This window comes from Biomphalaria glabrata, chromosome 9 (genome assembly GCF_947242115.1).
Source record: "Biomphalaria glabrata chromosome 9, xgBioGlab47.1, whole genome shotgun sequence".
Classification (NCBI taxonomy): Eukaryota; Metazoa; Mollusca; class Gastropoda; family Planorbidae; genus Biomphalaria; species Biomphalaria glabrata.
Window position 1 is genome coordinate 11,376,923 of NC_074719.1, and position 24,280 is coordinate 11,401,202.

Sequence of the window (24,280 nt, forward strand, 5' to 3'; positions counted from 1 at the left end):
TGGCCTAACCAAGGTTAAATAACATTTTAGTTTTATGTTCTTATTTGATTTATAGAAATTTCTTTTAATAAATCCTAATGCTTTGTTTGATTTTTTGTAGTTTCATCAATATGTGGATTCCATGACAGTTTTTCATTTATTATAACACCTAGGTATTTTGCATTTTTAGTCTGTGTTACTGGTTTGCCATGAATAAGATAAGTGGAATTAATTTGTTTTAGTTTTTTTGTTACTCTTAACAACTGACATTTTTCTGGGTGGAAAGACATGCTCCAATTTGATTCCCATTTCTGTAATTCATCTAATTCTCTTTGTAAAATATCTGTGTCTTGTGTTGTTTTTATTGTTCTATATATTATGCAATCGTCTGCGAATAATCTGACTTTTGTTCCTGAAGTAATGCAATTTGGTAAATCATTTATGTAAATTAAAAATAGTAGTGGACCCAAGACTGTTCCTTGAGGTACACCTGAGTTTACTGTTATCGGTGTTGATTTAGAGCCATTTATTATTACAGTTTGTTCTCTCCCTATCAGAAAGTCTTTAATCCACTGATGCAGTGGACCATTAATGCCGAAATATTTTAATTTTTTAAGCAAACTATGGTGGTGAACTTTGTCAAAAGCCTTAGAAAAATCTAGTAAGATAGCATCTATTTGTTCACTATTATCTAAACCTTTTGAAAAATCATCAATTAGTCCTATTAGTTGTGTTTCACATGATCTATATTTCCTAAAGCCATGTTGGTATGGTGTGAGGACATTATGTTTGTCTAAGTGGTTTATGATGTTGCTACATATTATGTGTTCTAGGATTTTACATGTGATGCTGGTAAGTGATACTGGTCTGTAGTTTCCTGGGTCAGATTTTTCTCCTTTTTTAAATAGGGGGGTGACATTAGCTTCTTTCCAGTCCTTTGGTACTCTGCCCTGGTTAAGCGAAGCCTGAAAGAGTATTTTGAACACTGGGGCTAGCTCATTACTTAGTTCTTTGAGTAATCTAGCTGGAATACCATCAGGTCCAGAAGCTTTATTTGGTTTGGTGTTGGCTAATAGTTTTTGAATTCCATTTTCTTGTACTACTATATCTTCTATGTTGTCTACTTGGTTCAAATTCAGTAATATGTCTTTGTCTCCTGGGGCTGAGAATGCTGATGCAAAGTATTTGTTTAGAATGTTTGCTTTAGTTTCATTATCATTATGTATTATGTTATGTTCATCTTTTAATGGCGCTACGCCTGTTGTTTCCATTTTCTTTGACTTAATGTATGACCATAGGTTTTTGATGTTGTCTTTAGATATTACATTGTTTATGTATTCACTCTGCAGCTGTCTGCTTACTTTTTGGGTTAAGTGTTTAATTTTTATATACTTTTTGTAAACTCTTTCTGCATTAGTTTCTTTAAATTTTCTATATAGGTTTTCCTTCTGTTTACAAAGCTTCTTTAGTCTATTATTAAACCAGCATTTATTTATTTTGTTTGATGTTTATTTAGTTGGTATTTGATTTTCTATAATGCTTTTAAGATGGTTTTTAATGAAATTCCAGAGGTCATCGACTGGTTGGTTAATGTCTTTTTCTAATAAGAATGTTTGTTGAAAGTTTAATGCAGCTTGGTGTAGTTGTGTTAGGTTACATTTATTCCAGAGTAAGATTTTTCTTTTGGGTTTTGTATTGGCTACTGCTTTTATCTGACTGTGTATTTTTATGATCTCATGGTCTGATAGACCAGGGATAATATCATAATCAACTACTAATCCAGGTCTGTTGGTTAAGAAGAGATCTAATGTGTTGTTTAATCTAGTTGGCTTTTTAATGATTTGATCTAAACTTAGGTTGTGTAAAGTTTCTATGAAAAGCTCATTTATGTCCTTAAGGTTTTGGTGTTTATCTATGGTTAGTGTTTTCCAATTTATATCAGGTAGGTTGAAATCACCCATAATCCAAAAAACTGCATTTTTATTTGTCTCTTTAAGTGTCGTAATCTGATTACATAGTTCCTGCATGTATTCTAAACTAGAATTTGGTGGTCTGTAAATGCTGCCTATTATTAGGGATGTTGAGGTGGTATTAATTTTACAAAATGTTGATTCTATATTTTTTGAGTTAGGTAAGGTAATTTCTTCTGCTATAAGAGTGTTTTTTATTGCTATTTCGCCCTCTATGCAGACTTAACGGAGACTCTCTCTCTCTCAATGTTCACAGATTATTATAAAGCTTTTCTTCAGGTCCAAAGATTAATAAGGAGTGCAGTATTTCCCGCGGCTATGCAGTCCCTTCTGCGACCTACATATTTTGCTATATTCATCGCAGACATAACCGTTGTCCGGCGGGTGTCGATTTAGGTTCTCCTTTCGCTCTCTACACTACTGGCAATGAAATAATAAAAAAGAATCTACACAAAAAGTAACGTCTGCCTTAGTAACAAAGAACAGATCAACCAAATCAACTCTGAAATTTTAAAACCAGTGATGCCTAAACTGCGGCAAGAGGAACATATCCAGCCCTTCGATATTTCTGTCTACGATGCATAATAAAACTGTAGTGGCTCGCGCTGGACTCTATAGTTTTCGTGCAGTGATGCTTCACGTGACTAAGTGATGCCTCACGAGACGAAGTCATGCCTCACTGTTATATAGACTGCTTTATAGTCTTCCTAATGGCCTTCCATTTTGGATTTCATTTCACCAAAGCAGACTTCCCTTCACTTTAAACAAAGTAGGCAACTTATTTTCAGACGACTAGTTGACAAGTAGATTTATAACTTTTTTTTTTACCGATACAGACAAAGTGGCGCAGATAAAACAAAACCTGTTTCAAACTAATAAATGTCTGATCACGTAAGTAGTGCAAATAGATCGCTGGATTTATCGAATGTCTTGGCAGAGTTTCTTTTTTTTTTTTTCAACTCAACAAGGACCGCCCGCCGTGTGACACTTTTCAATAAATATCACTCTATCACTCTCTGTCGCCCGCAAGACTTCTCGGATAATCCTCGGAACTTTATCAATGGTTTCAAACGAAGGCCTGAGCCCGTTCTTCGGAGAAACAAGCCGAACTGTTTTGGCCGCGAGAGGGATTACAATTTTATCACCATGTCTGTTATCGACGGATACGAGTCACAGGAGGGTAAGAAGAAAAAAAAACAACTATTTATCATTAACAAGTGTTAATGAGTGCATGGAAGGGCGCACTTGTCGTCTGCCACAGTAGCGCCCAAACGTCTGTTTATCACGTGATTAAGAGGAGTAATCGTACGGCTAGAGGGTCCCCCCTCCCTCACATAATTGTTGGACATGTAGGCACTTCACAGTGTAGAGCTGGAGGACATCGGGCTTTTAAATGCTGGGCTTCAGTTTTATCTCATTGAGTTTTAGATCTAGTCAATGAAGCCAAGATAACGAGCGGCAGAGCGAGTTCTCTCCTACACACAAGTTCAGCTTTCATATAATGTATTGAATTGTCCAAAGTAATTAAACTTGGAAGTAAAAGGAATCGTGGAAATCGGTTCCTCAAATAAATAGAGAGCCTACTAGTAGAAATATACAGCGCGGTTTCGGGGAGGGGGGAGTTCTAACATACACCAGCGGCGTAGTTAGGGTGGGGGAGTTCTAGCATACACACCAGTGGCGTAGTTAGGGTGGGGGAGCGGGGGGGGGGGCAATATTAGAAAATTCCTTCCCAGGGGCCCCACTTGAGAAGGGGGCCAAAATGATTGTCCGAAATTTATTTTACATTAAATATTACGCCATTATCTCATGTCGATGTCGAATGTCAAAATGCAGGGCCCCCAAAGATGTCAGCCCCCCTCCCCGGGTTCCCAAATCCTTAGCTACGCCACTGACATACACTACGTTCTCCGAGAAGCTCCAAGGAACATACATACATACTACACCGTACATTCTACTTGATGAGATTTAAAAACAAAATAAGTCCCGAACACGTTCAGTCCATAAGGTAGAATGGGACAAGTTTCATTTTTGGGAACAAGTTAACGAAGATCTCGTGTGGTCAGCCCAACTCAAGGTCCGACCAATAAATGCCACCAAGCCTTTAATGTTGGAAGGGCACGGAGACTTAATATCTACTTGTTGTATCCCTAAATATCCCTATCCCATAATAGGATCTGAGCAAGAGTTAAATATGAGTGTTGTAGAAAATTGTGGAGGTGTGGCCTATTTTTAAAAATAAACGGCGTCTAGGGGAAAGAACTACTGCTAGACAACTTGTTTGTACTTACTCGCAGTAACTCTTACTTCCTTCCGCTAATTTGCATGGTCGTCCATTTTTGCAAGGGTTTGGATAACAGGAGAGTACATTGCCTGGAGAGTCAGGAAAACAAAACATCAGGTTAATACAGTTATATAGATTAAGTATGCTATTTATGAGATGTGAATAATCGATATACTAGAGTAAAAATGAAGAGAGAGAACTGTTAATATAATGTACTTAAAAGTAACTAAAGTAAAGTGTGCTATGGTGCCCGTTAAATATTAATTGAAATTGACACAGTATATGTGTTACCTTTTTTTTTTTTTAGTTGAATCATTCATTTAGCCATGTTTCATTTACTAAATTTTAAACAATGAAGTCACGTTATTACCATTATTTTATTGTTTTGAGCCCATGCGGAGGCGTCGCAAGGGTTGGTGTCACCCGGTGCGATTAGCTTATGATCTAAGACCCTATCATCCGTTGCCGAAATAAATGTTAGCCAAGAAGTCCTGTCATTGACGTATTCTTTTTAGTTAAATAAAATTACAAAGAGTTAATTACCTACAGTCATTGACTGGTACATAACTATGCGTCCAATGTTTTTCCCACCCAATAATATGTGTCAACAAGTGCGGACCGCACCCCTAGTACCCCACCCCCCTCCAACTGACGCCCTTGAATCCTTGTGCAATACTTATCCAATGCCGACATTACGTTGCAGCGATGCGTCAGCGGTGACGATGAACGAAATGATGAAATGGGAAACAACTTCAAGAGATAACTTTTACACTCAATGAAAGTCCTAATAGAGAAAAACTTTTATTCTAAAAATATTTACAGGAATAATAAAAACAAATCACAGGAACTCATCAGCAGAGGGGAGGTCGCTTCTAATAATATTCTAGAGCACTTTTGAAGCTAAGTTCTCAACACACCGGAACAAGTTTAAATTTAGTTGAGACAAGAGTACTCATTTATCAAACGGGGAAACTTTTTTTAAAAAAATATCTATTTCTTCTCTTTCCTTGTCTGCCCCCTCTTCTCTCCCCATCCATCTACTAAAACAGGTGCTGGCACGCCGATGAGAACGAAGGATGAGTATAAAGGAAGCAGCGATAACACAACCAATGTATCACTCGGAGTGAGCCCTCACCTGCAAGACACACACACACACACATGTTCACAACACATCGCCTGGACAAATTGCTGGCGTGCACCTGATATGTCTTAGCCAACGCTTACCTCTACTGACACACATAGAGTTTACCTTTACATACATAGAGTTACCTTTATAGATGTACATCTAGTTACCTTTAGTGACATACATCTAGTTACCTTGATATAGAAATGCTTCTAGTTTATTCTTTTTATAAGTATACTTTGGTTACCTTACTTTCATCTAGTTGCCTTAAAGAAAAACATCTAGTTACCAGTGCCGGCCTTAGGCCCTATGCGGCATTAGGCACCTATGCGGCCCCCACACTTTCATAGGCCCCGCACTAATTCTAGGTGTAAATTATTAAATTAAGCCATATATATAATAACAGTCTTTCCACGGCCTCCTGATTTTTCAGGGCCTCCTGGAAATCTCCTGGAATTATTAAAATCTGAAAACTCATAAAAAATCTCCTGAAAAATAGACACACTTGTCATTTTGAGGTGCCAATCGTACGCGCGCTAAAAAGAAAACACATTATCAACTATCATTTCATAAAAAAAAATGTATTGCAAAGACGAATGTATTTTCTAACAAAAAATCTTAATTTTGACATTATACTTATCCCTACCCAGACTGCCCCCCCCCCCGCAATCCGTTTCTCATAGGGCAGCGCAATTGTTAGGGCCGGCCCTGCTAGTTACTTTTATAGGCTTACATTTAATTACCTTTAAAGACATACATCTAAATATCTTTAAAACATGTCGTGTTACCTTTACTGCCACACATCTAGTTACCTTTATAGACACACATCTAGTTACCTTCACAGACTTATAGTTATCTCTATAGACTCACATTTGATTAACACTATTGCCTCTATTACCATTTACTTTTACAGACATAACTAATTAACTCATTACCGTCTGAAGACATCCCCTGACGGGGTATTTAGAGAATAGACGTTTATAATTGATATAAATGAAACCCGCTCAAGACTTAACCCTGACATTTAACATAAGCTCTGTATGATAAGTTGAAAGACAGGTTAGGGTCAAGACAGGTCAATATACAAATAAAAGAAAATATTTACTGTAATACTGCGTTGGAAAAAAAAGGAAGCTCATCTTTCTATAGACACTAGCTATGTTTTTATCAGGCTTTGTTCGTTGATGTTTTGTTTTTTTGATATCTTTTTATTTTGCTATATTATAAATTGCATTTTTGCCGTTTATATAGTTAAATTTAAGTCAAGATGTACCAATGACCTAAATCTAGTAAACTCTCTTGTGCTGGGATAACTCTACATCACCGCTAGGGAGCGTTCACGCCAAGTTTCCCCAAGATTGGTCAAACGGTTTGGATTTCTATGAAAGACATACATACACCTTACATTCTATTTCATATATTAGATACCGTGACGAGATAACAAAATAATATTAAATAGCATCACTGATGTTTAACCCCCCGACCCCCCCCCCCCCCCAAAAAAAAAATTACGTTTTTTTAAAAAAGATTATCTACAGTAAAACCACGAACGGATTAGCCAATGGCGTTGAGCGCTGACGTGAGCGGTATGACTCAAAGACGCACAAAAAAAAAATCATGCACAACAAAAGCAAACTTTTATGGAATGCAAATTTAAATTACTCAAAAAGTTACTCCGTCTCTGAATTCTATTTTTGTTTCCATAAGTAAGTACATACATCAGTATAAACTAGAAGACGGTTTCACTAATGAATATGTCACGAAGAATTTATCAAAAGAAGTCCGATTAGCTCAATCGGTAGGGCATAAGGACTAAATCTCAGGGTCGTGGGTTCAAGACCCACGTTGGAAGATTATGTTTTTTCGGAAGGCGCGGTGGCTTAGTGGTAAAGCGCTTAGCTTACGAACAGAGGGATCCCGGGTTCAAATCCTAGTAAGAAGACTGGTTTTTTAATTTCAGGATCTTTAGGGCGCCTCTGAGTCAACCCAGCTCTAATTGGTAACTGCCATTAGTTTGTGAATAGTAAAGGCGATTGGTCGTTATGCTGGCCACATGACACCCTAGTTAACAGTGGGCTACAGAAACATCATCCGCCCCATAGATTGCAGGATCTGAAAGTGGAACTTTATTTAGATCTATCAGTATAAGGGTTCCACGACAATTCGTTCACTGACATTTCGTTCACCGACAAATCGTTCACGACTTTTCGTTCACGCGACTATTCGTTCACCAGACATTTCGTTCACCCGACAATTCGTTCACCCGACAATTCGCGACTATTTGCTCACGGACTATTCGCTCACAGACAACTTGTTCACCGACAACTTGTTCACCGACAGTTGGTTCACGACAAATCGTTCACGCGACAAATCGTTCACGCGACTATTCGTTCACGGCACGGACAAATTGTTCACAGACAAATCGTTCACTGGATAGTAACATATTGTTAATATTATATATTCTCGTCGCGTGTTTAATTTATTTACATTAAAACTTTTGTAGCTATTATTTCCAAAAACAAAAACATTTCTAGAGATCAGGTCTAAGTCTAATTCGAGTTTATTTAATTTCGTTGTTGTTGTTAATATTTTGTTAATGAAGACAGTATGTGATAAAAATTATACTTAAAATTAAAAAAAAGAGACCTTACAAGCTAGCTGAAAAATTTAAATGGGCCCTCACTTTACTATAGGTAACATTTTTATTTTCACCTTTAATATACCTTTACACACACACACCCCCCTCTTTTTTTTTTTTTTTTTGTCATCTACCGGGAATCTACCCATTCATCTGGATACTCTAGTTAACACCTAGTGGAGTGCTAGACAGACTGGCTCCTCTGGAAGTAATTAAACTTTATTGGACATTGCCTATACACATGTTCAATCTGTTAACATTGAAAATATGTACTAGACATTAGTATAATACTTTCCATCAAGTTTAAAAGGAGTTCTATTTTATTTTTATTTTAGTTAACTTGTTTCTATATGTGACCACCGATTGGTAGATTAATTTGATTGCTTGGACTTCAATTACAAATTTATTGAAACAATTTTTTAAATTTTATTGCGATACATTTTTAATTTTTTGATAGGGAACCAAAATATTTTCTAGTATTGTATATGTAATTAGTTGTTTTTTTTTTAGATGTCTTAATTGATAAGTATTAACCTTAGATCTGTATCTAGTATGTGACGTTCAGAGTTGAACAGTGAAACCATATATTGTACCAAATCTAGTACCATTGTTAAAAATCTTAATTATCTCTCGTAAAAACACTGAAAGGATTGTTGAAAAAATACTAGTGTGTCTGAGCTAGCCAGGAAAACCAGTGACTTGGCAGAATGCATGACGCGTAGGACGTAATCATCTTCTTTTTTGAAGAAACGTCTGTATTATATAAGATAAGATTTGTTTTTGTTAATAAGATATCAATAAAATGGGTATGTTAATTAAACATCTGGACCGCTATTAAGAAGATAAGCAAATATGGGTAGGTCGAACTAGACTACATGATGGACATGAGTGTAAAAGAAGGCCTACAAGTTGAAAGTAAAAATGTTACCTAGAGTAAAGTGAGGACCCATTTAAATGTTTCAGCTTGCTTGTAAGATCTCTTTTTTCTTTTCAGTATAATGTTTTATCACATACTGTCCTCGTTAACAAAATATTAACAACAAACAAACAAAAATTTACAAAGAATTTCGGATTAGGCCCGATCTCTAGCAATTTTTTGTTTTTGGAAATATCCAGTGAACGATTTGTCTGTGAACAATTTGTCTGTGAACGAATTGTTAGTGAACGATTTGTCGCGTGAACGATTTGTCGTGAACCAACTGTCGGTGAACAAGTTGTCGGTGAACAAGTTGTCTGTGAGCGAATAGTCCGTGAGCGAATAGTCGCGTGAACGAATTGTCGGGTGAACGAAATGTCTGGTGAACGAAATGTCTGGTGAACGAAAAGTCGTGAACGATTTGTCGGTGAACGAAATGTCAGTGAACGAATTGTCGTGTCCCCCAGTATAAGATTGGTATCTGTTTTTATTTAAAATAAAGGGGCCGGGTACAATAAAGGTTGTTAAGAAAACAGTTTACTCAACACCATGAATGTTCATTTTCATTACGCATTAACAGGAGAGGGTGGCCAGGGCTTCGCTTTAAATTATCTGAGCGCCGATGAAGTACAGGCATAGAGATCTAATTACAATGCGTACATATCCAACTTCCATTCAGCAAAGACGTTAACTTGAAGAGTTGCAATCCTTTCCAGCTGAAGTGTTGTTGAGTTGTTTCTCATTTCTTTGTTAACTTCGTTACTGAAGAATGCGCTGTCGTTGAGCAGTTTCAAAGTACGACAGCTCCATGCAGAAAATAGATCAAGGCTGGCGGGGCATCTTGCTTACCCCATAGCCTGCCAATGCTGACGTGTTCCCGCGTGCTTTCATTGTGAGTAAAAGAAGGAAACTGTAGCATGGAAGAGAGTTTGTCGGCCGGAAATTTACAACGAGCAGGTACAAACTAGGTCAAAACTAAACACACACAAAAAAATAGTGGGTTTCTTTTTGTGTTCTCACCGCCGCCTCGCTATCTGCTGGGTGTAATCCTTCACGCGGTACAAGATGGAATATGCATATTAAAGTCTCGGGTTTGATAAAAGTGGTCAAGTGTTCCCGAGGAAGAGAAATCGAGACAGAAAGGCGCAGACAAACCAAACAGTTGTAACACTTACAAACATATGAAATGTCCTGTCTGGTGCACAAAAATTTATAATCTATTGTCTAGCCTACAAACATTTAAAAATGTCTTGTCTAGTCCAGTGGTACGCAAATTAACACACACACACACACACACAAATAGATAATTAGATAAATGACATGGTTCTGTTTTTAAGTAGACTCCTATTCCCCATTTCCACTCAGCTAGAGAAGCAGACAGTATAATAGTTAATTACCAACAAAATTGTTTGTTTGCTGTTGTTTTCTTTTAGCTTAGTGCTGACCTAGACAAAATATATTTTTATAATTAAATTTGAATCTGCGTGGACTACACTATGTCTGGCTATATAGCTCTTACAGAAAATCTTAGACAGTGCTTACTTTTCGCCTATGGAAGATTTCGAAGATAAGTTTACAATTTATTACGAACAATGTGAAGGTCGTTATGTTCAAATATGACTGTTGCTAATTAAACAATACATATTAATTTGTGTTGTAAGCGAGAGAGAGACTAGAAATTTGATTTTTCACTAAAAAAAAAAAAGTGAGCTAAAAAAATGTAAAAGACAAATCTTATGAACATTTCCTTTTTTCTTTCTGTTCACCGGATACACCGAAAATAAAATAGCTAGTTATTTAGAGTTATCCACCAGAGATACAAATCTCCAATAGAGAAGAGTTTTGAATGGGAAATGAATTCAAAATATGTAAGGTGTGTGGCCTACTTTTAATAAATTACATAGAACTATCTAGCCTTGGTCTATAACGATGAAATAATGTGTCTAGATACGGCTACGAATATTCATAAACAATACTGTTTTGATGGTTGTGGGGAAAAATAAATATATATTCGTTTAGGTTATGGTTCGGAAAAAGCAACGAGATTTTAGCTTTCCGAGGGAGGCAATAACATGATGAACAAGGAATAGATCTAGACCAATAGTAATTGTGTTAGACTCACGGAATCTGACGTTTGGCCTCTATTAGTGCATGATGAAATTTCATTAATTTTAGCACAATGAATATACATTTAAACAACAAAAAAACTGTAAGCTAATTATTTCCCTTGACACATTTACGAAACTAACTCAATGTTTGTTAGTTGTTATTTCTTTAAAGATAATGAAATAATTACTTGCAGTGACAACTAGATAATTATGGGCTGTTAAAACTGGTTTTGGGCTCCTTACAAAGATTCTAGCCGCCCACATGGCTGTAGTTGTCTGTATGTTTGGAATGGCCACGCTATCAATATGAAAACGCTTAGCTGTTTATATAATTATATTTCTGTAAAAAAAAAAATGCGTCTTTTTTTTTCCGTACGCTTTAAAAAGATTAATAGTACAGATCTTGAGCTTTTAGCGAGTGCGTCTGGCCCATTGACTCGCTAGCACTTTGAGTTGATTCTCTGGGTTGATGACGGTGTTATAACGTCGGGGAGGTCAAGGCAACTGAAACGAGGCTAACAAGAAAAGGTAGCACGTGAGCGACGTTTGGGCAATGCCAAAAATATATTCGGAATGTGAAGCTTCAATGTAGCAATTAAAACCTAGGCATGTTCATTTCAAAGATGGAGAGAGACAAAGAGAGAGAGAGAGAGAGAGACAGAGAGACAGACAGAGAGAAATAAAGAGATAGAGACAGCCAGAAATAGAAAGACGAGAGAAAGACAGAGAGACACACAGAGAGAACTAGAGAGACTGACAAAGAGATAGAGAGACAGTCAGAGACAGACAAACAGAGCGAGACAGAGAGAGAGAGAGAGAGAGAGACATAGAGAGAGATATAGAGGTAGAAAGACGGTCAGCCAAATAGAGGGAGAAATAAAGAGACAGGGAGACAACAGAGTATAAGAAAAAAGCATAAAGAGTTTCAAAGAAGAATCCATTAATCGAGCCCGAGCAGGAAGGAAAAATATTTTTTTTTATGTAAAAGTTAAGAAATAACATAAATGTAGAAAATAACATAACTTATAAGCACCGAGGCTCTATCGATGACAGTCTCCTTATTATTGGGTCTTACTCAATACGAAAGATCACTTGATTTTTTCATGAAGCATCTCTAACATTGCGTCATAGTTCAATACTTTCAGATTATACTACTGCAATGGATAGAAAAAGAATGATTTGCGGCCGATATAATAATAGACCCAGAGTGTTTGTAATTTTTTTTGTTTTGCGTGTCAGCATAAATTATGCAATCTAAAACTGAATAAGCTTTGGATATTCATAAATAAAGAACACGACATTTTCCAAACATAAAACTTGTTAATAGATAGATAGATATATATATAGACATTGCTATGTGCAGATCTATGCTTAATAATTAATTACATTTAGTGTTATTATATTAATTTCTAAGTGAGTTGTCTAACTTTTCGAATAAAAAAACAAAAACTAATATAATAGATATAATATTTCTTTTATTTTCACTCAACCAATGCCACGCCCTCCAAGTAGAACACCACCTAGGCTGCCAACGAGTGTTTCAAAGCGTGCATGTCAACGCTTATCCAACAGAAAGACTGGGGTCTGAAATGGGGTTAAGCCAGCACCGTTACCGGTCATTCACTTGTTCAACAATTAGCTGGAGTGTTTGTGGACAGAATTAGAAAGTCGGCCTGTTCCTTTTGTTCCCCCGCTTCCCCGTCAAGTTCCCGTTGTCCCCCCACCAGCCAACAAATACACTTCCCTTGAATACAATTTCACTCTGATGTCGAGTCGCCTTACACGCCTATGTATGTCCCCAATCATGTCCGCAACAACAAAAAAAAAGGTAGGATGGACATGTTGGACAAACAAATCTAGACAAGGACACAATGGCTGGCGTCAACATCGAGGAGAGTGGTGGCTGGGGGGGGGGGGGGTTAGTATGATTGGGAAAGGGGAGGGGGTGACGCCGAAGACAACATCCCTGGGTTATTATCATCACCACAGCACCCGAGTTTGATTACCAATGAAGGAGTTTTGAAGTGTTGGTGGTCTGGACACCTCTTAACTCCATATAGCTCCCCCATGGCTCACGGGCTCCCTTAGATAGTATCATAGCTACCACCAATTAAGAAACAGAAAAAAGAAATGTAAATTAGTTGTTTTTTTTTTAGAGCGAATAAGCCAAATAGGAAGAGTAACCTTCTGAATGCACAGGACAATCGACCACAAGTCAGTGTAGATTTTAAGATAAGGTGTCCTCATGACCAGAAGGCCTTATTGTGATTACGCGCGTGTCGCGTACAAGATTCACATTTAATTATTTGTGTGTACACTTTGATAAGCCGCAGTTGCAGGACAAAGCTTACGTTGACCAATTAGCGATGTCCAGTCTTTCAATGTACGTTGTGGCCAGGCACGTTCAATGTTCAGTGACAAACTGGCAAACATTGCACCCGTTGTACCGTAACGCCCTATGAGCGCGTAAATTTAACTATCTCTCCTAATTGACGATACCAACGTTGATTTGACCCCATTAAACTAAATTTATTCTTAGATTTATAAACTTTAATTTTTGTTGTGCATTAACCTATAATTCGACACCAAATATAACATCTTCTGATAACAAGCAAATGTTATTGAAGTTCAATCATGTCAGGATGAATAATTCTATCCAAACGAAGAAAATAATTTCGGAGAGAAAGAGTTAAAGTCAAATGCTATTAGAACGTAATGTTCTGTACGTAAATACCCAAAGCTCTTTGCATAACTACCGCCCAGTACGTACAGTCATAGATAATTCACATGTGTCATTTAGACTTTGGTCTAAGAAAGCTAATTAATCTAGCTTAATAAAGTTCTCAGTAAGTTGAAAAAAGGAATGAGTTACAATCTGTCGCTCCCCCCCCCCCCCCTCATCCCCACGGCTCCCTAACGAATGACACGACGTCTGGAATTGAAAAGTCCGCTGAATGTTTGTCTAGCGCTCTCAACTTGACCAGTCCACAGAAATGCATTTATAACACTTTTCAAGCGGGTCCAGCGTGTGGCTGTGACATAATATATGGCTCAATCTCTTGAGTCTAAACATAACTATTTTCTTGGAAGAAAAAGAGAACAAGGCAATAAAACACTGTTTTTTTTTCTTTTAATGAATTCTATTCTAGTAACAGTGAGATTCTGTCCTGTTCTTTGTGAACCGTTTTCTTGTCTTTGAGAACCGCTGCACAGTGTTTTCTTAATTTAAAAAAAAAAGTTCATTAACTGAACAAGAAAAGACTTAATAATAGAGGTCTACCTATAACAATCATTACAGAACACTTCAATCATGGCATTGTACCAGAGCCAGGGCACTCTGAGTACAGTCTAGAAATTTGTTAGATAAGGGGGAACCCAATGACGCGTGCAAACACTCTCGAGTCAACTTTATTACAGGTACAATACCTCGTTTCAAGCACTTAGCAAATCCTTGAATTAAATTGCATTTTTTAGGCGTGATACAGACAGACCGAGGAGAGGTAAAGGGTGCTTTGGGGAGCAGTGGGGCCAGGCGCCATTATATATTAAGACAGAGCAGTTGGTTCGAACTACCTACGAAGTGTCCGATGAAAGTGTCGGTACGAAAATGATTTGAATGTTAGCAAATTTGAAAATAGAAGGTAGAGATTTAGATCTTAGATACTGTAATTTATACTTCAGATATTCTATACCAAGTTTTTAGGGGCCTACATTTATACTTGTGGTTTTCTGGTGTTAAACATATCTATAATAAGTGTCTAAAGGCCTGCATGTTTTCTGGGATAAGTGTCCAAGGGCCAACATTTATACGTGGGGTTTATTGGGATTAAAATATCTATACCAAGTTTCTTAGGGCCTACATTTATACTTGGGGTTTATTGGGATTAAAATATATACCAAGTTTTTTTGGCCTACATTTATACTTGGGTTTTCTGGGTGACAAAAAATAAATGTGTGCCGAGGATTTTCATAGGGTTAAATTATGTCTGAGTTAGAAATAATGTAAATATATAAAACTTAAAACGGAAAGAAATGTGGAAAAAAAAAACAATAGATGATTTAAGGGGCCTATATAACAAAAGCTGATCTTTATTTTAGATGACGCACGTTTCCTATATGTCATATGGTCAATGTCATCCAAGGCTTTCAATATTATAGGTAAAGTATTTACAGCGATCTTTAGTACAGTTACAGAAAACCAGGTAATGTGAGTAGAGATTGTATGGAAGTATTGCAAGTGAGCGCTGCCCCTGGCATACAAAGCACACTGCAGACACAATAAATCACTCTTTCGGGACACGGCGGGTGCCATAAATTCCAGGGGCTATCTACGCAGGGCGACATCAGCGCCGTAATGTACCAGAACAAACGTCTCCTTCCGATAATAGAAATGAAGTGCTCCCTGTGGGGTAGGGCGCTAGGGTGGCGCTACGTGCTATTAGGAGAAGATGAAAAAATAAAAGGTAATGGGGGGGGGGGGGGTGATGTCGCCTTAAATGAGATGAAAAACTGAGGCTTTGATAATGGATTTTTTTCTTTTCAGAAGGGGGCGGCGAGCACGAGGGGGGGGGGGGGGCGCCAGGGCGCAAGTTTAAAATTAAAATGGTTTTGTTAGTAGAAGCCAAGCTGTCAAGAAAACATAAATATCTCTGACACTTGTAACTGTGAAATAATTGGTCGTTTATAAAATCAGATGTTTGGGGGCGAGGGGGTACAGTTTGAAGCCCACCCCACACCTAGCCTGCAGTGACCAAAAACTAAAAAGATATTCCGAGAAGAACAAAGATGGAATATGTCACTCATTTCCGTGTCATTTGATTGTCACGTGATGAGCAAAAGTTAAAAAAAAAACAGAAGTAAATAAAAAGTATACGTTTTTAATGAACTAAAAATAAAAATTTGGGCATGACATTTTCCAGGTCATTAGAAGTATATGGATTTATATCAGATAAGTATCTTAAACCATTTCTATAGGCTATTCACCAATAACCTTATATATGTTATAAATCTTATTTTATTAATAAGGGAAACGTCTGCTCTGCCCATCGCTGAGAGGTCACCTTGACTCCCAGGGATCTTTTCCGTGTCTGTTATCCTTTGTTGATCTCTGACTTGTTTATAAGTCACAAACGGTACCTTCCAAATAGAAGAGTATTACGCCCTACGCGGATCCACGACTAACCTGGTTTTACAAAGTCATTGGTCTACCTGGCAACCCATTCTAGGCAAGAAAGAGCAATTGCAGTATTCCTACTTAGATTAAAAAAAAATGAACTGTACGTCACCTATTATGGGGAGTGCTGGAAAATTAGGCCAAATATTGTTTGGAACAAGTTAGCATCTTTTCACTGACGACATTTCGTACATTGCTCAATGTGTATCATACTGGGAGTCTAGGATACCCAGGGTATCATGACTACTAGATTTCAGGGCTATCTGGCATAATGGAAGTCAGGGATGTCCAGGGTTTGATGCCTACTTGTCATGAGTGTAAAAAAATGGAAGTCTGGACTGTCCAAAATTTTATGGCTACCCAGCTTGAAAAAGTGAAAGATCTAAATACCTGTGAAATCGCGAGCCGCCAAAGATGGATGAGCTCAGTTTTACCTGCCATTTAAAACCTGGCAGGTTTCACAGCAGAACGTCACAGTTCCAAGCAGTTGAGCCAGGCGTTGGCGGTGCACGCAAATGCTGACAATGTGAGAAGAACTCTTCTAATGGATTGCAAACATATGCTAACTAAACACTGGGGGTGTTTTTAACAAATAACAATCCACTTTCTCCATTCAGGGTGAACAATTTACTGCTTTCATCGAGAGCTTTTAGGAACACGGGGGGTCTTTCAAGGAGTGGGTGGAATATGAATTCTGATTACGCCCCGATCGGCTGTTGTCCTTGAAGGTGGGGTTCACGATATCGGTGGGTCAAGGTGTTAAGGCGCTGTTCAATATTACGTCATGTTCCCCCCCCCCCTTTTTTTTCACTCTAAAACGGCTGTATTTCTTACCTGTCGGGCTCGGAAGGAGACTAGAAGACATGTTTATTGCAGTGAGTAGCGGTGAGTTGGGTGGGGGGAGGAGGGTTGCAGAGAAGAGGGGCAGGGGTGTGAAAGGTGGTAGAATTGAGGTATGAAAACAGTGATCAACTCAGCCATACCGGGGGCTTAGTCAAAAATACTGCGTACACAGTGAGAGATGGAGTCATATACTGTAACTAACGTTAGAAACGCTAGTAGCGTCACTCATGGTGAGATAAATCTTCAGATTACCCCCTCCTTTTTCCTACATTCTATTTCTGTCTGTCTGTCTCTCTCCCTATATATGTGTGTGAAAAGTGCAAGCAACGTATTAATTTTAATATGCTACCTACTTCTTGTTGCTTCGAACCTTACACTGTGACTGATTTATTACATTTTTTAAATTTAAAAAAAAAATCTCACGGTTAAGTTTAGGCTCAGATGAAGATTCCCAGCGGCGATTTTTTTTTTCAATGATTGTTTAAACGTTAATGTCAATAACAATGCGAGAAGATCCTATGAGTGGGGGGGGGGGGGGGGGGGGGATAACTGACGACTCCCTCAGCTCATTCATTCCGTTCGGTGAATAGCAAGCAGTTCAATGGAACAAACTTTGTCCACCCGGCCCAAGCATCAGCCCTCGTCAATGGGCTCAGTGAGAGCTCTGTGAGTGGGGAAGATGTCTGTTCTCCGAAGCTCTCTGCCCCTATTACCAACAAGATAGTTTCAGGAATTGGGCGGAGACAAACTACTAACAAGAATGTGTTGAAAAGGGCTACCTGACACAGATAAATAGAGCAGCGAGAGGCCTGGTTGACCTCTTTAAAACCTCCCGCTTTCCCCAGCCTAATTCTTAGCGAAGCTGAAATGGTGACGACAAAAATGAATGAAATCTTAAAAGTTGAAAAAGAAAATTAGAAAAGAAACTCAATCGGATATAAAATGCGTGATTTATTTACACACCGCTGTGATGATGTCATATGAAGACACGTCCAATCTAGCGACGAATGCTTTATTTGAATGTTACGGGTAAGTTATTTATAGCCAATACGTAATCCACCGCGGAGTAAATGATAAAGACATGGGCGATGTTTGATTTTAGCCAAGAAGTAGAGAGGTCGTGGAGAAATAAGACAGCAATGTAAACGAAGGAATGCAGCTCAACATTATGTGTAAGCATACTGTCACGTGATATACGTGTAATGAATGTAAGTTAAACAATTAGGTCAAGTTTCCCTTTTTTAGACCCTGTCATCTGTTTCTATGATCCACGGTTAGTAAGGGTGTCATGTGGCAATTAGAGCTGGTTGGACTCAGAGGCACCCTAAAGATCCCGAAATTAAAAAGACCAGTCTTCACCAGCATTCGAACCCGGGACCCCCTCGTCTCGGAAGCCAAGCGCTTAACCACTCAGAAGCCGCGCCTCAATGAATGTGATCGTTTGAATTGTGTATATACAAATGTATGAAATACATATAGAGTAGATGGACTGTACAACATTTACTGATATTTGTTTCGACAAGTCAGGAAAGTGACCTGCTCTTCACGTGCACTGTGCACAGCAGCAGGGATTTTGTCCAGGGCTTTCGGAAGAAAGGATTTGAACCTATCAGGCCTTCACACGGGGTTGGATGATGATGATGACGAGGAGGAGAGTGCAGATAAGTCTTAGGTTGTACACAACTTTGTTTTAAAAAAAGGAAATTAAATTTGAAGTCAATGTATTTAGCGACAACCGTGTGAGACGAAGCAAGGTAACACACTGACCTACACGAAACACTAATACAACTAACTAAAGACTAAAATAATTTCAACAAGTACTTCAGCTGTCCACATTTCGGTCATGTGATACAAAAAAATCATCTGCCAGATAGCTGTACAGAACAGTGTGTGTGTGCGTGTGTGTGTGTGTGTGCGTGTGTGTGTAAGAAGGGGCGAGGGAGGGCTGACCTACTCACTCTTGACAAAAAAGGAATAGGGGCAACACGCTAGGGAGCCAGAATAGGGGGGATGAAAGGTGATCTCTGCTACCGGAAGAGAATAATGATTTGGGGAAAGAGGGGGGGGGGGCGGTATGGGGGTCTGTTCTTGAGGAACAGGTTGTTTGACCATCTAAAGTACCAGGTGATGCGTGGCCGTCGACATCCCTTCAGAAGAACTTTTCGTGGGCGGGAGAAAAAAAAAAGGGGGGGGGGGTACCATGGTGAGCCTTGGGTGACATTGGTCATTTCTGTCAAGATACCCGGACTCTTTGTTGTCGAGGACGCTAGTCTGAGACTTCATCGGACAACCTTCACCCCCCCCCTCCCCACATACGCACAACACACTCAACACACATCTTTTCAAAGCGCATATGGTGCAAAAAAGAAAAAAAAAAAGCATTGAAAAGTTGGGCCTTCCCGAGTTTAGAAATTTAACAGAAACCAGTCAGCTGTATTGTAAGTTTACTCAAAATTTAAACGTAAGCATCAAGTTCAGCAGTGGTCTTCCACTCTTGGAGAATACACAGGACAGGAGTCATACCACGGCCTGAAGATTCCAAATCCAAGTTCTTCATACAATTAATTTGATCTTGCATGATGATTAGAAGCGGCGACTTAGTTTTAGAACCGCTGTAAATTTGGTTCTCGAATTACGATGAGTTAAAAAGTCCCGTGTACAAGAAATGAAAATGTTTTATTTCACTGTAGCGTGTGGCTGCATGTAAAGCATTGCGTGATAACATGTTGTTATGTATATCGTATACCTTGAACAACGCTCATGTCGACAAACCGCTAAAAGACAATTTTAAACACAGCCAATCGATAAAACTTATATATCCCAATTAAGCGTTCAAATAGATTTTTAAGCGCATTTTTTTTTATGCCTGTAAGTTTTTATAAAATTCCATTCAAGGGGAAATTATTCTGCAATCAGGCGAATTTTCTCTGCCCCAATTATTTCTAGCATGTTTAGATCAAGGCAATCGGCAGAATGAAGAAGATTACAGAAGATAGTGCAGCGAACTCAATCATTCGAGGTTAGAAAACAGTAGAATGAACATAGATCTGGAGTTTCGTATCTTTTGTTGTTGTTTAATATTTTTGTATCAACATAAAGAGCGTAACGGCACACATGCCTGATGCCAGACAGGGTTCAGATGACGAGAATGACCCTGAAGACAATGGTTAATGTAATATGCACTCTATGCCTTGTACAATGAACAGATGCACACGTGATCAGGTCTAGATCGAGGACAGGGTCGAGTGCTTGAAATGAAGACGCACAAGAACTGAGTCACCCCAAGAGACACCAACCCAATAAGTGAGAGGCAAAGGTATGTAAGTATATGTGTCGGATTCTTAAGGACATAACAAAACATGGACATACAACGTTTATTTTGTCTGATGTTTTAATATAAGCTTTATCAGAAAACAAAACAAACCTCGGTTTTATGACCAGCGGTTTACGAGAGTGGTGTGTGTAAAGCACCAAGACCAACGATCTTTCATTTTCCTTCCCACGTCACTAAGCCAATTTAAAACCCAGAGAAATCAAACGTGAGTCAAATAATAAACTGAATCTAAGTTTTTTTTAAATCCAGGACTCACAACTGGGACGTTCATTTAGATGTAAGCGCTCTACCACTTCCAGTTGCATGAGAAACTAACAGTCTTTACATTGAACAATTTTTAAAAAGCTAAAAATACTCCTTATTAATAGCTTCGCAGAAGAACAATACCAAAAAAAAAAAAAAAGGATGGCCAGCACACAAGAGATGGCCTGTCCATTGTTTTCGTGTCTTCAATACTCAATTTCTATTTGGTTGTTTTTAGAAACATTTTTGAATTAAATTCCTTCATATTTGTCAATGTTAGTGTGTGTGTGTGCTACTGGACAATGAATGACCTCAAAGTCCAGCACAGCAACAGGGATGCTGGGAGGGAGGGGGGGTAGAGGGGGGGGGGGCGACGACCAGACAAAGACTTTCTTCACCTGAGTGTGAGAGTCATTCAGGGAGGAGGGAGCGGGCTTGACTGAAAGGTAGAAGGCCGGAGACAATGGTAGCGGGGCTTAGAATAAAGGGGCTGAGGTATAGCACGACGCTAGCAGGGCTTGTTGTGAGGCCTGGTCTCTCTCACCTCCCCACCTGATGACCTCCCTTCCACCATCGCGCGTCCCTGAAGGAAACAGAAGAGCAACATGTGACTTAGCCTGTTGAATTTTTTTTTATTGATAACTTTGTAATATTTTTCTTCTCTCGAATGATTCCAGCCAATTACGCAGTCACGCGAACAAGTCTTAATATACAAACTCAGATATAGGAAATTAACTCTTTCTCTCCGTTAATATTTAACACGTTCTGATAGAACCAACGTTGGTATCATCAGTTGGGAGAGAAAGAGTTAAATCAAGGTGTGCAAAACTTGGTGGTAGAAACTATCTTAGCTCGGGTCTACTAACAAACATAAAATGTCAGTCCATCAACCAGAGTCTAAGAAGTTTAAGAATGTGCTCACTAACAGTGCAATAGCTTAGGGCCCAAACTCCCCCCCCCCACCCCCACCCCAAAAAAAAAAAACAACTTTTGAAGAACAAAGGAATACATTGCCTTCTGTTGATTACGAAGTGCCCCAGATGTCAAATAGCGTAGGGCCTTGTTAAGGGCTACCAGAAGTGAACGCAGGTTAAAAACAGTTTCATTATGAACTTTGACTTCTGAACTAATACAAAAATTAATATTCAAGAGCCAAACCCGCATTCAGATTTACGGACGTAAAAACAACAACGAAATATCAAAAAAAATATATCAATTGTGTTTGTTTTTCTCAGTGTGTGGCCAGAACTGTGAGGTAGAACTAGTCAGCTCCAAGTAACTTAGTCTTGAAAGATGAAGTGAATTAATCTCAAAAAGAGAATCAGGAAAAATACAAACTCACTAAGTACTGTGTGTATGTTTTGGGAGATGTGTTAAAAGTTGTTTAAATAATATGAGCTTGTCAATGGTTTGTAGGCCTGAGAGAGAAAGAGAGAGAAAGAAAGAGAGAGAAAAAGAAAGAAAGAGAGAAAAAGAAAGAGAGAAGAAATAGAGAGAAAGCGAGAGAGAGAGAGAGAAAGAGAGAGAGAGAAAGAGAGAGAGAAAAAGAACGAGAGAGAAAGAGAGAAGAAATAGAGAGAAAGGGAGAGAAAGAGTGAAGAAAGAGAGAGAAAGAGAGAAGAAATAGAAAGAAATAAAGAGAGAGAGACAGAAAGAAAGAGAGAAGAAAAAGAGCAAGAGAAAGATAGTAAAAAAGGTTTCAATGAGTAAACCATGAGACCATCTAACGAATACTATAGAAATACAACTGAAAATAATTTAAACCTCACTGTGCCGGTACTAGATCTAGACTGAATACGTAGTTACCTAATAAATCCAATAATCTTGAAGACAGGTGAAATTAAAAATATAATTAAACGTATGGTATCACTGAAAAGTAATGTGTATATGGTTACCTTTATATACAGACTATTTGAAAGACTATCGATCTATATGTTATGGTACAATTATAGATAGCCACTAAGTTAACCATACATTTGTAAAACCATTACATTACAGACAGACAATTTTGAGCTACTGCAGACATTCACTGACATAGTCTTCAAACCCTTCATCATCATTTTAACATATATAGACAGGTAAACACAGGCACTGACAGGCAGGTGTATAATATTAAACATATTTTAAAACAACAAAACAACATTCACAGACAACACAGACAGAACGTCGGATAGACAGCAAAACATGTACATGGATTCTTTACTCATTTTCACTCACTAGATCTATGTATGTGTGAGCGCTTTATATAGGCGCGTGAGCGGAAGTCTCTAGGGTCGAAATGACAGAGCAGGCACACATCTGCTTTTCAGCTTCAGCCTACAACGCTTTCTTAAAACCTGGTCCTTATTTATAAGTCTCATTATAAAACATAGGGTCTCCTTGGTCTAGGACTAGAAGAGATAAAGTATAGATCTAGGTCTAGACTGGCTGTAGATCTAGGAGTGTTTAAACATAAGCAACTAAAAAAACAACAACAGCTAAACTAGCTGAGTTCTGCGTTGGACCTGTGGCTTCCAAATCCAGTTATCACTCGCTTACCTTCAGCGTGAGGCAGGATGTTCCCGAGAGATAGTAATCCAAAACACAAAATCCAAAATGTAGCGTGAGGAATCATAGCTCACAGATCCACGATTGAAAACCTTGGAATTGACATAGATGGATGATATATATCCACTGTGTTTTGCACATCACAGCCGTGTAACATCCATAGAAATCATAGTGTAATCCAAGGCTTACCGACACAGTTTAGTACAGAAATGTTGTACAGACCCGGAGTCCCCCCAGTTTCAAACCGCGCTGTAGAGGAACACTAATAAAACTTTTTTTTTTTTCTCTCTCTCTCTCTCTCCTCTATCTCCGCTATAGCCTAGTCCTGCCCCCCTGTTTTGCAGCGAAGAAAAAATATCCCTACGCGATGCACCTGTCGGAAATAACTGTATGCGTGAAAAAAAAATGTATCTTACTACGCGTTAAAATTTAAATCGACACATATTCCTGAACAGTCCGTTTGTTGTTATCTGTATTCTGTGCTGTCTCTGAATGAGCTAACATTGATAAACATTGAGAATATCCACTTCTTCGTTTGGCGATATAGTCCCCTCGCGCTGGTCTACTGCGTGACGCGACGCCCCCATTTCACCCAAAAGTGTAGAGACAACTCGCGCGCTCATTGGCCCAAAGTTATGAAAGGAGGTTGATGCGAAGGGGGGAAACTGATTTTTTCCCCCTTGCCTCCAAGAGTTGATTAGGGAAAAGGAACTTTTTTTCCACCACCGCGTACTTCTTTTTTTTTTTTTTCAATCCTCGCTTTCGTTCTTTCCTTTCTGTTATTTTTTTTTCCCTCGCGTGTGTATCCTCCCACAATACGTTTGTACTTAGTGTGTAGAAGTCTACACACTCACGCATTCTTTGATCCAATAATCTTAATTAGAAGTATATTAGTCCTCACCCCCCCCCCCCAAAACCTTGATACACATATACACATTAAATGTGGGTCACTACTGTAATAACAGCATCGCGCGTAAGTCTGACATAGTCTGCTCTACGTTCATTGCAGGGAGAACTACACACACACGCGCGATTTGGTTCAGAACAATATACAAGTTTGTTGATCGGTGCAGAATTATTTATGTTACATTTTTGGGTCCGTACTATGATGTCTTTAACGAA

At 38.5% G+C, this 24,280-nt stretch overlaps 1 protein-coding gene across 1 annotated transcript in view; it reads right to left on the reverse strand.

Moving 5' to 3' along the window:
* Window positions 1-23,703, reverse strand: part of LOC106077245 (neurogenic locus Notch protein-like) — a 121,089-nt gene extending 97,386 nt beyond the window's left edge. Inside the window, exons 1-2 of the mRNA XM_056040135.1 lie at window positions 23,150-23,703; window positions 4,241-4,322 (exon numbers count right to left, since the gene is read on the reverse strand). Of these exons, the coding sequence (XP_055896110.1) occupies window positions 4,241-4,322; window positions 23,150-23,225 (158 nt within the window). The 5' untranslated portion in view covers window positions 23,226-23,703. The remainder of the gene's footprint in view (window positions 1-4,240; window positions 4,323-23,149) is intronic.
* Window positions 23,704-24,280: the final 577 nt, after the last annotated feature.